At 46.0% G+C, this 16,061-nt stretch overlaps 1 protein-coding gene across 1 annotated transcript in view; it reads right to left on the bottom strand.

The window, feature by feature from the left end:
* The window catches only part of ECT2L (epithelial cell transforming 2 like), a 74,365-nt gene that overhangs the window by 19,370 nt on the left and 38,934 nt on the right, over nt 1–16,061 (bottom strand). The window contains exons 16-17 of the mRNA XM_040429224.1: nt 13,990–14,137; nt 13,455–13,528 (exon numbers count right to left, since the gene is read on the bottom strand). Coding sequence (XP_040285158.1) covers nt 13,455–13,528; nt 13,990–14,137 — 222 coding nt within the window. The remainder of the gene's footprint in view (nt 1–13,454; nt 13,529–13,989; nt 14,138–16,061) is intronic.

Here is a 16,061-nt window from a genome sequence, read left to right as displayed (position 1 = left end):
TGACCTGTCAAATCCGAAAGGTGCTCTTTGGAATATGGGCCCCTTTGCCCACCTAGGCTGCAAAAAAGTGTCACACATCTGGTATCTCCGTACTCAGGAGAAGTTGAGGAATGTGTTTTGGGGTGTCATTTTATATATACCCATGCTGGGTGAGAGAAATATCTTGGCAAAAGACAACTTTTCCCATTTTTTTATACAAAGTTGGCATTTGACCAAGATATTTATCTCACCCAGCATGGGTATATATAAAATGACACCCCAAAACACATTCCCCAACTTCTCCTGAGTACGGAGATACCAGATGTGTGACACTTTTTTGCAGCCTAGGTGGGCAAAGGGGCCCATATTCCAAAGAGCACCTTTCGGATTTGACAGGTCATTTTTTTCAGAATTTGATTTCAAACTCCTTACCACACATTTGGGCCCCTAGAATGCCAGGGCAGTATAACTACCCCACAAGTGACCCCATTTTGGAAAGAAGACACCCCAAGGTATTCCGTGAGGGGCATGGCGAGTTCCTAGAATTTTTTATTTTTTGTCACAAGTTAGTGGAAAATGATGATTTTTTTTTTTTTTTTTTTTTTTTTTTTTTCATACAAAGTCTCATATTCCACTAACTTGTGACAAAAAATAAAAACTTCCATGAACTCACTATGCCCATCAGCGAATACCTTGGGGTCTCTTCTTTCCAAAATGGGGTCACTTGTGGGGTAGTTATACTGCCCTGGCATTCTAGGGGCCCAAATGTGTGGTAAGGAGTTTGAAATCAAATTCAGTAAAAAATGACCTATGAAATCCAAAAGGTGCTCTTTGGAATGTGGGCCCCTTTGCCCACCTAGGCTGCAAAAAAGTGTCACACATCTGGTATCCCCGTACTCAGGAGAAGTTGAGGAATGTGTTTTGGGGTGTCTTTTTACATATACCCATGCTGGGTGAGATAAATATCTTGGTCAAATGCCAACTTTGTATAAAAAAATGGGAAAAGTTGTCTTTTGCCAAGATATTTCTCTCACCCAGCATGGGTATATGTAAAATGACACCCCAAAACACATTCCCCACCTTCTCCTGAGTACGGAGATACCAGATGTGTGACACTTTTTTGCAGCCTAGGTGGGCAAAGGGGCCCATATTCCAAAGAGCACCTTTCGGATTTCACTGGTCATTTTTTACAGAATTTGATTTCAAACTCCTTACCACACATTTGGGCCCCTAGAATGTCAGGGCAGTATAACTACCCCACAAGTGACCCCATTTTGGAAAGAAGAGACCCCAAGGTATTCGCTGATGGGCATAGTGAGTTCATGGAAATTTTTATTTTTTGTCACAAGTTAGTGGAATATGAGACTTTGTATGAAAAAAAAAAAAAAAAAAAAAAATCATCATTTTCCACTAACTTGTGACAAAAAATAAAAAATTCTAGGAACTTGCCATGCCCCTCACGGAATACCTTGGGGTGTCTTCTTTCCAAAATGGGGTCACTTGTGGGGTAGTTATACTGCCCTGGCATTTTCCAGGGGCCCTAATGTGTGGTAAGTAGGTAAATGACCTGTGAAATCCTAAAGGTGCTCTTTGGAATGTGGGCCCCTTTGCCCACCTAGGCTGCAAAAAAGTGTCACACATGTGGTATCGCCGTATTCAGGAGAAGTTGGGGAATGTGTTTTGGGGTGTCATTTTACATATACCCTTGCTGGGTGAGAGAAATATCTTGGCAAAAGACAACTTTTCCCATTTTTTTATACAAAGTTGGCATTTGACCAAGATATTTCTCTCACCCAGCATGGGTATATGTAAAATGACACCCCAAAACACATTCCCCACCTTCTCCTGAGTACGGCGATACCAGATGTGTGACACTTTTTTGCAGTCTAGATGCGCAAAGGTGCCCAAATTCCTTTTAGGAGGGCATTTTTAGACATTTGGATACCAGACTTCTTCTCACGCTTTGGGGCCCCTAGAATGCCAGGGCAGTATAAATACCCCACATGTGACCCCATTTTGGAAAGAAGACACCCCAAGGTATTCAATGAGGGGCATGGCGAGTTCATAGAAAAAAAATTTTTTTGGCACAAGTTAGCGGAAATTGATATTTTTAATTTTTTTCTCACAAAGTCTCCCGTTCCGCTAACTTGGGACAAAAATTTCAATCTTTCATGGACTCAATATGCCCCTCACGGAATACCTGGGGGTGTCTTCTTTCCGAAATGGGGTCACATGTGGGGTATTTATACTGCCCTGGCATTCTAGGGGCCCTAAAGCGTGAGAAGAAGTCTGGAATATAAATGTCTAAAAAATTTTACGCATTTGGTTTCCGTGAGGGGTATGGTGAGTTCATGTGAGATTTTATTTTTTGACACAAGTTAGTGGAATATGAGACTTTGTAAGAAAAAAATAAAAAAATTCCGCTAACTTGGGCCAAAAAAATGTCTGAATGGAGCCTTACAGAGGGTGATCAATGACAGGGGGGGGTGATCAATGACAGGGGGGTGATCAATGACAGGGGGGTGATCAGGGAGTCTATATGGGGTGATAACCACAGTCATTGATCACGCCCCTGTAAGGCTTCATTCAGACGTCCGTATGCGTTTTGCGGATCCGATCCATCTATCAGTGGATCCGTAAAAATCATGCGGACGTCTGAATGGAGCTTTACAGGGGGGTAATCAATGACAGGGGGGTAATCAATGACAGGGGGGTGATCAGGGAGTCTATATGGGGTGATCACCACAGTCATTGATCATGCCCCTGTAAGGCTTCATTCAGACGTCCGTATGCGTTTTGCGGATCCGATCCATCTATCAGTGCATCCGTAAAAATCATGCGGACATCTGAATGGAGCTTTACAGGGGGGTAATCAATGACAGGGGGGTAATCAATGACAGGGGGGTGATCAGGGAGTCTATATGGGTTGATCACCACAGTCATTGATCACGCCCCTGTAAGGCACCACAGTCATTGATCACGCCCCTGTAAGGCTTCATTCAGACGTCCGGATGCGTTTTGCGGATCGGATCCATCTATCAGTGCATCCGTAAAAATCATGCGGACATCTGAATGGCGCTTTACAGGGGGGTGATCAGGGAGTCTATATGGGGTGATCACCACAGTCATTGATCATGCCCCTGTAAGGCTTCATTCAGACGTCCGGATGCGTTTTGCGGATCCGATCCATCTATCAGTGCATCCGTAAAAATCATGCGGACATCTGAATGGAGCTTTACAGGGGGGTAATCAATGACAGGGGGGGTGATCACCACAGTCATTGATCATGCCCCTGTAAGGCTTCATTCAGACGTCCGGATGCGTTTTGCGGATCGGATCCATCTATCAGTGCATCCGTAAAAATCATGCGGACATCTGAATGGAGCTTTACAGGGGGGTGATCAGGGAGTCTATATGGGGTGATCACCACAGTCATTGATCATGCCCCTGTAAGGCTTCATTCAGACGTCCGGATGCGTTTTGCGGATCCGATCCATCTATCAGTGGATCCGTAAAAATCATGCGGACGTCTGAATGGAGCTTTACAGGGGGGTAATCAATGACAGGGGGGTAATCAATGACAGGGGGGTGATCAGGGAGTCTATATGGGGTGATCACCACAGTCATTGATCACGCCCCTGTAAGGCTTCATTCAGACGTCCGGATGCGTTTTGCGGATCCGATCCATCTATCAGTGGATCCGTAAAAATCATGCGGACGTCTGAATGGAACTTTACAGGGGGGTGATCAATGACAGGGGGGTAATCAATGACAGGGGGGTGATCAGGGAGTCTATATGGGGTGATCAGGGGCTAATAAGGGGTTAATAAGTGACGGGGGGGGGGGGGGGGTGTAGTGTAGTGTAGTGTAGTGGTGCTTGGTGCTTGGTGCTACTTTACTGAGCTACCTGTGTCCTCTGGTGGTCGATCAAACAAAGGGGACCACCAGAGGACCAGGTAGCAGGTATATTAGACGCTGTTATCAAAACAGCGTCTAATATACCTGTTAGGGGTTAAAAAAAACACATCTCCAGCCTGCCAGCGAACGATCGCCGCTGGCAGGCTGGAGATCAACTCTCTTACCTTCCGTTCCTGTGAGCGCGCGCGCCTGTGTGCGCGCGTTCACAGGAAATCTCGGCCATCGCGAGATGACGCGTATATGCGTGTCTCTGCGCAGGGCTGCCACCTCCGGAACGCGATCCTGCGTTAGGCGGTCCGGAGGTGGTTAAAACAAGTCAAAATGAGGCTCAGTAGTGTGTGTGGCCTCCCCGTCCCTGTATGACCTCCCTACAACGCCTGTGCATGCTCCCGATGAGGTGGCGGACAGTCTCCTGAGGGATCTCCTCCCAGACCTGGACTAAAGCATCTGCCAACTCCTGGACAGTCTGTGGTGCAACGTGACATTGGTGGATAGAGCGAGACATGATGTCCCAGATGTGCTCAATTGGATTCAGGTCTGGGGAACGGACGGGCCAGTCCATAGCATCAATGCCTTCGTCTTGCAGGAACTGCTGACACACTCCAGCCACATGAGGTCTAGCATTGTCTTGCATTAGGAGGAACTCAGGGCCAACCTCACCAGCATATGGTCTCACAAGGGGTCTGAGGATCTCATCTTGGTACCTAATGGCAGTCAGGCTACCTCTGGCTAGCACATGGAGGGCTGTGCGGCCCTCCAAAGAAATGCCACCCCACACCATTACTGACCTAATGCCAAACCGGTCATGCTGGAGGATGTTGCAGGCAGCAGAACGTTCTCCACAGCGTCTCCAGACTCTGTCACGTCTGTCACATGTGCTCAGTGTGAACCTGCTTTCATCTGTGAAGAGCACAGGGCGCCAGTGGTGAATTTGCCAATCTTGGTGTTTTCTGGCAAATGCCAAACGTTCTGCACGGTGTTGTGCTGTAAGCACAACCCCCACCTGTGGACGTCGGGCCCTCATATTACCCTCATGGAGTCTGTTTCTGACCGTTTGAGCAGACACATGCACATTTGTGGCCTGCTGGAGGTCATTTTGCAGGGCTCTGGCAGTGTTCCTCCTTGCACAAAGGCGGAGGTAGCGGTCCTACTGCTGGGTTGTTGCCCTCCTACAGCCTGCTCCACGTCTCCTGATGTACTGGCCTGTCTCCTGGTAGCGCCTCCATGCTCTGGACACTACGCTGACAGACACAGCAAACCTTCTTGCCACAGCTCGCATTGATGTGCCATCCTGGATAAGCTGCAATACCTGAGCCACTTGTGTGGGTTGTAGACTCCGTCTCATGCTACCACTAGAGTGAAAGCACCACCAGCATTCAAAAGTGACCAAAACATCAGCCAGGAAGCATAGGAACTGAGAAGTGGTCTGTGGTTACCACCTGCAGAACCACTCCTTTATTGGGGGTGTCTTGCTAATTGCCTATAATTTCCACCTATTGTCTATCCCATTTGCACAACAGCATGTGAAATTGATTGTCACTCAGTGTTGCTTCCTAAGTGGACAGTTTGATTTCACAGAAGTGTGATTGACTTGGAGTTACATTGTGTTGTTTAAGTGTTCCCTTTATTTTTTTGAGCAGTGTATATTCTTCATTTTTCACGCAGCCCTGGCCCCATAGAAGTGAATGGGGCTTACGTGAAAAATGCATTGCATTCGGATGCGGTCCGGATGGTTGCTAGGAGATGTTGTTTATAAATCTTCAGGTTTTTTTCACGTGTGTGAAAAATGCATCAAAACAGATTGCACCTATGCGGGGAAAAAACGAACCACTGACTGAACTTGCTTGCGAAATGGTGCGAGTTTCACTGAACGCACCCTGACACAATCCGTATCGTTTGTGTGAAAGAGGCCTAAGGGTTAGCAGCCCCCACACCTTTTCAGCCAGCTATGAGGCAGTGGGGGTACTGACAGGCTGCAGAAGGAGAGAAAAAAAAATCCTCTCTCGCTGTGTAACTGTAAATGTCCCCAGGGGGAGAATAATATGGACTTCTGTGCATGTCTATCTCCCTCTGCTCCATCAATTAGAGAGCAAATTTGCTCTCTGATTGATACATATGGGAGTGTTTTGTTTTCTATGAAAACAGTGAGAAGATTAGCACTTGCCCATCTAATCATTCTTTTGCACCTAATTAGGCTATATTGATGCCATGACTCAGATATACAGGTGAAACTCAAAAAATTTGAATATCGTGCAAAAGTCCATTTATTTCAGTAATGCAACTTAAAAGCAATTGCATTAATGCAGCTTAAAATTAAAATTTTGTGAAAAGGTTCAATATTCTAGGCTCAAAGTGTCACACTCTAGTCAGCTAATTAATCCATATCCCCTGAGCAAAGGGTACCTCAAAATTGTGACTTTGGGGTTTCAAAGGCTATAGGCCATAATCATTCAAATTATAACAAATAAAGGCTTGAAGTATCTCGCTTTGCATGTAATGAGTCTATCTCATATGTTAGTTTCACCTTTTAAGTTGCATTACTGAAATAAATGAACTTTGCACGATATAAAATCTTTTCGAGTTTCACCTGTTCAGATCACAGTGTCAAATACACTACTCACTAAAAGTTAGGGATATTTGGCTTGTGGGTGAAATTTCAAGATGAACCCAAAATGCACTCTAATCTTTACAGGTGAACTTAATGTGACCTCCTCTAAACTTTTGAAAGCACCTGTCCAAGTGTTCAGTGTTTCAGTACTTTTTGCACAACTTGCTGTTCTCTAACAAGGAGCTTAACGGCAAAATTCACAACAGGTGTTTGATCCATGAATCGCCCAATAGATTTCCTGGTTCAAATAGAATTGGTATTTAAACAGTCCTCCTCATCATGCTGTTCACATTTTGACATCATGAGACCAAGACAACACCCAACAATTAAACAACAGTACTTCGCCATTGCGAGGAGGATGTTTTTAGACGAAAGTGGCCACTGAGCTTAGAGCGTCACAGGGTGTCATCAGAAGGTTGCAACAGAGATACAGAGAGACTGGAAGAGTCACAGAAAGGCATAGAAGTGGACGTCCTGTGGCCACATCCCACACTGATGACCGCTTTATTGTGAAAAATGCTCTGCAGAACCGGATGATGAATGCCACACAACTTCAAGCACATTTTACATTTTAGGGAGGTGAGAGGCACCCAAGTGTCAGACCATTGGGTTACATCAGCGTGGTCTTCGTGCTAGATGACCTGCAAGGGTATGTGACCACATGCATCATCGTCTTGCATGGCTAGGGAGCATCTACACTGGACGAGGGACCAGTGGGCCTCAGTGCTGTTAACTGATGAAAGTTGATTCACGCTGAGCAGAAATGATGGTGGACAACGAAGTTGGAGACGTCAAGAAGAGCGATAGGTTTGCCTTTGGTGGTGGTGGTGTTACAGCATGGGCAGGTGTGACTAGTCAATACAGAACTGCCCTACACTTTGTGAATGGTACAGTGACAAGCCCATACTATTTGAATAACATCATTAATCCAGTCATTGTGCCTCTGCATGAACAACACAGGACTAATTGAGGTCGCATCATTAGGGAATGGCTGCTGGATACTGGGGTACCTCAAATGGAGTGGCCTGCACTTTCTCCAGACCTGAATCCCATTGAAAACCTATGGGATCAGCTCAGTCGCCGTCAGTGCAGTTTCTAGGTAAAATTTCTCTCAGGGCGAGTGTCAAAAGAATCTACCCTTGTAATGCCCCCAGTTGAGCTAATGTCCCCGTAGTGCCCCCATAATGTCCCAGTATAAATTACTCCTATATAGTGCCCCCAGTAAATTCCCCCATACTGCTCCTCTCCCCTATTCCTGCTAGTGCACCCCATAATGTACCAGTATAAAATGCCCCATATATAGTGCCCCAGTAGATGCCCTCAGTGTCCGGCCTCTGATAGGCTGCCGGTATAGTGTCCCCCATAATGACCCCCAATAATGTGCCAGTAAGTGTCCCCATAGATGCCCCCCCATCTTGTGCCAGTATCAAGTGCCTCTCTCCTCCCCCCACATGTCCCAGTATCATAGTGCCACCCCCCCAATGTGCCAGTATCAAGTGCCTCTCTCCTTCCCACCCATGTGCCAGTATCATAGTGCCAAACCCCCCCATGTGCCAGTATCAAGTGCTTCTCTCTTCCCCCCATGTCCCAGTATCATAGTGCCATCTCCCCCCCCCCAAAAAAAAGTGCCAGTATCAAGTGCCTCTTCCCCCCATGTGCCAGTATCATAGTGCCATCTCCCCCCCCCCAAAAGTGCCAGTATCAAGTGCCTCTCCCCCCCCCACCATGTGCCAGTATCAAGTGCCTCTCTCCTTCCCCCCATGTGCCAGTATCAAGTGCCTCTCTCCTTCCCCCCATGTGCCAGTATTATAGTGCCATCTCCCCCCCCCCCCATGTGCCAGTATCAAGTGCCTCCTGCTCCCCCCATGGCAGTAACAGTTGGGTATTAAAAAAAAAAAACACTTATACTTACCTCCATGTCAGCGATGCGATGCAGCCTCTTCCTGTGTCCCACCCTGTATGTCCATATATGGAGTCAGTGCTTGTGTATTCTAATTTAGCCTGTATTTCAGAAAAGTTTCTGCTGGGATTCAAACCCACGACCTTCTGTATCAGAGGCAAAGCACCTAACCACACAGCCATAAGATCTGCCTTGCTACTGTTGTAGCTGGCTAAGTGTACATCTATACACATGACAGCTGCCCCAACACACCCAGCACTGCTATATCTCTATATGACAGTTGTGCCAGCACACTCAGCTCTGCTATATCTCTATATATGATAGCTGCCCCAACACACCCAGCACTGCTATATCTCTATATGACAGCTGTCCCAGCACACTGAGCTCTGCTATATCTCTATATATGATAGCTGCCCCAACACACCCAGCACTGCTATATCTCTATATGACAGCTGTCCCAGCACACTCAGCTCTGCTATATCTCTATATATGATAGCTGCCCCAGCACACCCAGTTCTGCTACATCTAATACACATGACAGCTGCACCAGCACACTCAGCTCTACTATATCTCTATATATGACAGCTGCCCCAGCACACCCAGCTCTGCTACATCTATATATCTCTAAGTATTGCTATACAGTAGATATATATAGATATAGCAGAGCTGAGTGTGCTGGGGCAGCTGTCATGTGTATAGATGTAGCAGAGCTGGGTGTGTTTGGGCAGCTGTCATGTGTAGAGATGTAGCAGAGCTGGGTGTGTTTGGGCAGCTGTCATGTGTAGAGATGTAGCAGAGCTGGGTTTGCTGGGGCAGCTGTCATATATAGATATATAGTAGAGCTGTGTGTGCTGGTGCAGCTGTCGTGTATTAGATGTATCAGAGCTGGGTGTGCTAGGGCAGCTATCATATATAGAGATATAGCAGAGCTGAGTGTGCTGGGACAGCTGTCATATAGAGATATAGCAGTGGTGGGTGTGTTGGGGCAGCTATCATATATAGAGATATAGCAGAGCTGAGTGTGCTGGCACAGCTGTCATATAGAGATATAGCAGTGCTGGGTGTGTTAATACAAATGACTATACTTTGGATTCGTAAATGCCGGCAGCAGCACTCATCTCCTGCTGTGCCTTGCCGGCTGCCCGACCCGCCCGCCCCAAGAAACGGCCCTGGTCGCCGTGTATAGGCTTGTAACTCTGTACCATAGACCCTCAATGACCTGAGGGCTGCCCTTCAAGAAGAGTGGTATTCCATGCAGAGGAGCACCCAGGAATTTTGTCTAGTGGGGGTCCGAAAGGCAAAAAAATGTGGCATGTGTAGTGCGCTGTGCCAATTCTTTTGCCTGCCCATTTTTCAAAGCCCCCTTTATATTTAAAGATGCGGGTGGTGGGCCATAGTGTGTTGCGCTGATTCTTTTACTTGGCCATTTCTAAAAGCTCCGTAGCGTGCCGTATTTTTAAGCCCCGCTCATTATTAAAAGCCCCTCCTACATATAATAGGCCACGCCCAACAAACACTGTACAGCTGAAATTCTATTGTTGAGGCCTGTCTCTACACCTCATACGGAGAGGGGAGGGTCTGTCCTGGCTGCACTGCCTGCTTATACAACAAGCTACAGCCAGGAAGCTCCTCCGCTCTCCTCCTTCCCCAGATCCTGCTCAAGGCTTGTGGTCCCCCCCCCACCATCTGTCACCCGCCCATGGCCTGCTGCCCCCTTTGGCCATCCTCACCCAGCTCTGAATCCTCCTTCTGCAAATGGCAGGGGGAGGAGCCGGAGCATCTCCTCTCCTACATAGCGCCACATACCTCTTACATCCAGTGATGTCACTTTTGCTGTAGACGTTCTCTTTCCTCATCTTCTCCATTCAGACTAGACCGCCATGATGATTTTTCAGCCATCCCCCGTCTCTGCAGAGATTAACAGACATTAGTTTCCCACATTTCCATCATCTTCACATCTTCTGAACACCCTTTCCTGCCACCCCCAATACTATACTGCAGAAACAGTCCCCCTGGAAATACTACTACCACACAGATAGTGCCCCCTTCAACAATTATTGGCACACAGTGCTCTAAAAAATAACTGTGCCCAGACACTAATAGTATAAAGATAATGTCCCCCAAAAATTATTGTGCTAAGCTGATACTGTGGCAGGGTGCCCCCCAAAGTAACAGTGCTCCCCAAAATCCCACCAATAGAAACAATTCTCTGCCAGAGCACACTTAGTAGTAATAATGCCCCTATAGTGCCCATACTAGTAATCATGTTCCTCATAGCCCCCCAGTAGTAGTAAAGCTAATACCCCCTAGTAGTAATAATTCTCCCTATAATATGACAGTACATGAAATACCCCCGCTTAGTGCCCGCAGTTGAGCTAATGTCCCCATAATGTATGCCAGTATAAAATACCCCTAGTGCCCCAGTAAATGCCCTCATAGTGCTCCTCTCCCCCTTCCCCATAGTGTCCCCCATAATATGCCAGTAAAAAATGCCCCTCCTAAGTGCTACCATATGCCCCAATAGTGCTCCACTCCCCCATAGTGCCGCTCTCCCCTATAGTGCCTCCCATAATGTGCCAGTAAAAAATGCCCCCTCCGTGCCACCAGATGCCATAATGCCCCCCATAATGTGCCAATAAGAAAAAAGGCCCCTTTAGAGCCCCCACTTCCCCATAGTGCCCCCAAATAATGCCCCTATAGTGCCACCAGATGCCCCATAGTGCCGTTCTCCCCTATAGTGCCCCCCATAATGTGTCAATAAAAAAAAGCCCCTTTAGACCCCCCAGATGCCCCCATAGTGCTCCTCTCCCCCATGGTGCCCCCCCCATAATGTGCCAGTAAAAAATGCCCCCTTAGTGCCACCAGATGCCATAATGCCCCCCATAATGTGCCAATAAGAAAAAAAGTCCCCTTTAGAACACCCACTTCCCCCATAGTGCCCCTATATTGCCACCAGATGCCCCATAGTGCCGTTCTCCCCTATAGTGCCCCCCATAATGTGTCAATTTAAAAAAAAAAGCCCCTTTAGGGCCCCAAGATGCCCCCCATGGTGCCCCCCCCCATAATGTGCCAGTAAGAAATGCCCCCAGAGTGCCACCCCCAAAAAAAATTGGGCTGTAAGAATTGTCAGATGCCCCCATAGTGCCAGCTCCCGCCCTCCCAAAAAAAGAAAACACTGATACTTACCTCCATCAGCAGTGATGCGATGCAGGCCTCTTCCGGCCTGTGTCCCTGCTGTGTGCTGCCCGGCTCAGGCGGCGCGATGATGACGTCATCGCGCCGCCTGAGCCGTCCTCTGATAGGCTGTAGGCATTAGTGCCTGCGGCCTATCAGAAGAACAGGGGAGGGACAAGCGCTCATCTCCTACTGCCACCGCTGCCGCAATTACATCCAGGGCCGCGCCGCCTGTGGTGATCGGCGGTGCGGCCCTGAGGGATAAAAATATATATATTGGCTGGTTGTTCTAAGGGGGGTCCAGACCCGCTGGACCCCCCCTGTAGGTGCGCCACTGATTCCATGCCTCAGGAGACAATAAGCCGACTTGTGAACAGCATGAGACGCTGTTGTTAAGCTGTAATTGATGCTCAAGTCCACTTGACAAGATATTGAGACACTGACATTTTTTGTGGGGGTATACCCACCACTGGTGTTGGCTGTTTCAATAAATAGGTTGAGATGAGGAAATCATCATTGCATGCTTTTACTCAAATGCCCTACTTTCATGATATAACATCACTGCAGTGTAGCATGAACTTTTTAAGTTTTTCATAAATTTCACCCGAAAGACAAATATCCCTAACTTTTGGTGAGTAGTGTAAGTTACACCAAACACTTGTACCTCACACACACAAACATCGAATAAGTTTCCATTTTACACTGCCTCTACCCTTTCCTGTTCTTATCTTTACCATACAACATGCGGCTGCTTCTTTAGCGATACCTGTTTCATGCTACAATAGTAGTAAGGAATCTAATATAATTTTTTTTATTTTTATATACCTATGAAAAAGATTTTGCTCACTTTTAGGCCTCATGCACACGACCGTATGTATTTTGCGGTCCGCAAAAAACGGATCCGCAAAAAATACGGATGACGTCCATGTGCATTCCGTATTTTGCGGAACGGAAAAGCTGGCCCTTCATAGAACAGTACTATCCTTGTCCGGAATGGAAATACAGACATACGGAAGCGGAATGCACACGGAGTAACTTCAGTTTTTTTGTGGACCCATTGAAATGAATGGTTCCGTATACGGTCCGCCAAAAAAAAAAAACGGACATGGAAAGAATATACGTTTGTGTGAACATTTCTAACAGAAAATACATTTTTCGTTTACTTTACTTGTGCGCCAAATATATTTACTTCAGACAAATTTTAAATCTAAGAAAAGTGATTTTCAGGAGGGTTTTTTCAATTTTAATGTGATGGGGGTAGTTAAAGGGGTTGTTTAAGATTAGGCTACTTTCACACCAGCGTTTGTGCTGGATCTGTCATGGATCAGCAAAAACGCTTCTGTCACGATAATACAACCATCTGCATCCGTTATTACCGGATCCGGTTGTATTATCTTTAACATAGCGATGACGGATCCGTCATGAACTCCATTGAAAGTCAATGGCGGACGGATCCGTCTTGCTCTGCACCACATTGTGGACAGAAAAACACTGCTTGCAGCGTTATACTGTCCGCGATGGGGACACAACCAAACGGAACGGAATGCATTCTGGGGCGTTCTGTTTCGTTCAGTTCAGTTTTGTTCCCATTAATAATGAATGGGGACAAAACGAAAGCGCTTTTCCCCGCTATTGAGACCCTATGATGGATCTTAATAGCAGAAAGGGGAAGCGCAGATCTGAAAGTAGCCTTAGATGAACATTTCTGACAGAAAATACATTTTTCGCTCACTGTTGCAAAGAAATTATAATTTTTTTTCTTAGTTTTTACAAACCAAACCAGTTTTGCAAACCAGGGTAAGCTGGACTCCTGAAATGGGGCTGCATGGCACAGGGGGCAGCACTGAAATAGGTGGTATTATAGTGTGCACTTACCTCATCATTTTAGTTAAAACTGTTTGATTGTGTCTTTTTAAGAAGGCTCGGAATGTTGGCATGGCTTCCCTGCACTGCAAAGAAGGAAAGATCATTGTTTTATACGTCTGTATATAATGATGGTCTTCAATTAAAGTTTTTTCTCAGCACCACAACTTTTACGGGTTGTGTGTGGTATTGCAGTGCACACCCATTGACTTCAATGGGGCAGAGTGGCAATACCAGACACAACCTGTTGAGAGGTGTGGTGCGGTTTCTAGAGGTAAAAATTTACAAATACATCTTCCACATACAGGAGAATCCCTGTCTATCTCCCCTTTTATGAGTTATGGACATCATAAGAGGGGGGAGGGGTTCTCTTACTTGGTTGGGACCCCTGTATTAGTCAAAGCAAAGAGCAGCTAACGATTACGGAATAGCTGAATAGCTAAAATATTACATAAAATGTCTGGCTAGTTGTGGCCAGAGTTGTTGGGAGCATTGGTTGCCATAATAAAGGGGTTGCCTGTGGTTAGAGAACCTCAGAGAACTTTACCTTGTCTATAGTTTTAAGGATCACCATGTAGTTGTTGAAGAAATTAGTGTATGTCTTGAGTCGTGATGCAAACTTGATAAAAACATCACCCAAGCACTGTGCAGGCCCCCATTCCTGGAGTCTTTCCGTCAATTCACATAAGAGTTGTCTGAATGAATGATAGCGTGATATTAGTTTACATGAGATGCCACATAATAACAATGGAAGAGTAGAAATCAGATTTTCTCAGGGAATCTCTCTGGACCTGTACACAACAAAGACAATTTGCACATGGTCTCACAGCCAAAAGGATAGGCCTATAGCTGTGATGGCTAACCTCCGGCACTCCAACTGTGGTAAAACTACAACTCCCAAGATGTATGCTTGTTGGCTGTTCTCAGAACTCCATAGAAATGAATGGAGCATGCAGGGAATCGTAGTTTCACCACAGATGGAGTGCCAGAGCTTAGCCATCACTGGTCCTAAAGACTTGATTAAAAATATTCTACTGTATGGTATCTACAGCTCTCATGCAGGCCTACAAACAACGCAGTGTGCCGCATCTGCCTCCTCTTGTTTTGTCTGTAGATTGATCAGGAGAAAGACCAGACCACTGTATCAGTCTACAAAACACCAACATAGGTCTGCATAGGAGCCTTATATATAATATGGTAGGGCATTATATTTTTTAATCAAAGAGTTTTTTATTTAGATACATTGGAGCAATAAAGAACATGGGGTCTCAATTTCATTGTAAGCTCTAAGCACACACTGGCCATATCATCAAAGACAGGTATGATGTAAAATAACATCAAAGATGTAATAAACCCCAGCGTGGCGTGGCAGCAGATGGGTTTGCTAAATGCTGGACCTCAAGGGGCTTTTCGTGTTCTGGCCCAACCAAGGATCTTCTGGTGGGGCAGTCCAATGTCTGTGGAAATGTCAGCTCTGTCAATAAGTAGTGGATCTTGCCTTCTGGGCTACAGGCAACAGATATTACTATGACCCCAGGGAAGTTTATCCCAGAGACTAGTATTCTCTCCTGCAATTCAAATGCATGCTAATATGTTATCTGGCATCACTCATATTTGGCCCTAGTATGTATGCTGAAAATGACATTCAAGTGCAAACTCCAGTGGATACTAAGAATTAATGCAATAGAATATTTTGATCCTAAAGGGAAAAATAATGTAAACAAGTGTGGATTAATAAGGGGACATAAATGTGAACATATGGAAGTTTAATGTCTAAATACCCAACTTCCAAGAGCAGTGAGGGATGTACATAGAAATTATAGGATCCAATAGCAAAACACACACAAAACGAATGAAAAACATGATATACTAAAAACAAAATTTGAACATTTTCTGCCACACAACCCTAAATCTACCTTCCCTTCCAATAGTGATAAAAATCTGACTAACTGCGGCTGCCACTAGGTGGTCCTAAATGCATAAGGGGTCATACGTTTCCCATTAAAGTCACTGGGAGTTGTATAAATCTGTACACAGTTACCAATACCAATTGTATTATTTCACTCTGCTACCAGTTAAGGCTACTTTCACACTTGCGTTCAGAGCGGGTCCGTCTGGTATCTGCACAGACGGATGCGCTCTTATAATGCAAACGCTTAGATCCGTTCAGAACGGATCCGTTTGCATTACCATGAACAAAAAAAAAAAAATAATAATAATTTGTATTTTTTATTTTTTTATTTTTTTTGTTCATGATAATGCAAACGGATCCGTTTTGACTTTACATTGAAAGTCAATGGGGGACGGATCCGTTTGAAAATTGAGCCATATTGTGTCAACTTCAAACGGATCCGTCCCCATTGACTTACATTGTAAGTCTGGACGGATCCGCTTGCCTCCGCACGGCCAGGCGGACACCTGAACGCTGCAAGCTGCGTTCAGGTGTCCGCCTGCTGAGCGGAGCGGAGGACAAACGGTGCCAGACTGATGCATTCTGAGCGGATCCGCCTCCACTCAGAATGCATTAGGGCTGGACGGATCCGTTCGGGGCCGCTTGTGAGAGCCTTCAAACGGAGCTCACAAGCGGAGCCCCGAACGCTAGTGTGAAAGTAGCCTAAG

The sequence above is a fragment of the Bufo bufo genome, chromosome 4 (assembly GCF_905171765.1).
Source record: "Bufo bufo chromosome 4, aBufBuf1.1, whole genome shotgun sequence".
NCBI lineage: Eukaryota > Metazoa > Chordata > Amphibia > Anura > Bufonidae > Bufo > Bufo bufo.
Note: the sequence above shows the minus strand (reverse complement) of the source record. Positions and strands in the feature narration are given on the sequence as shown.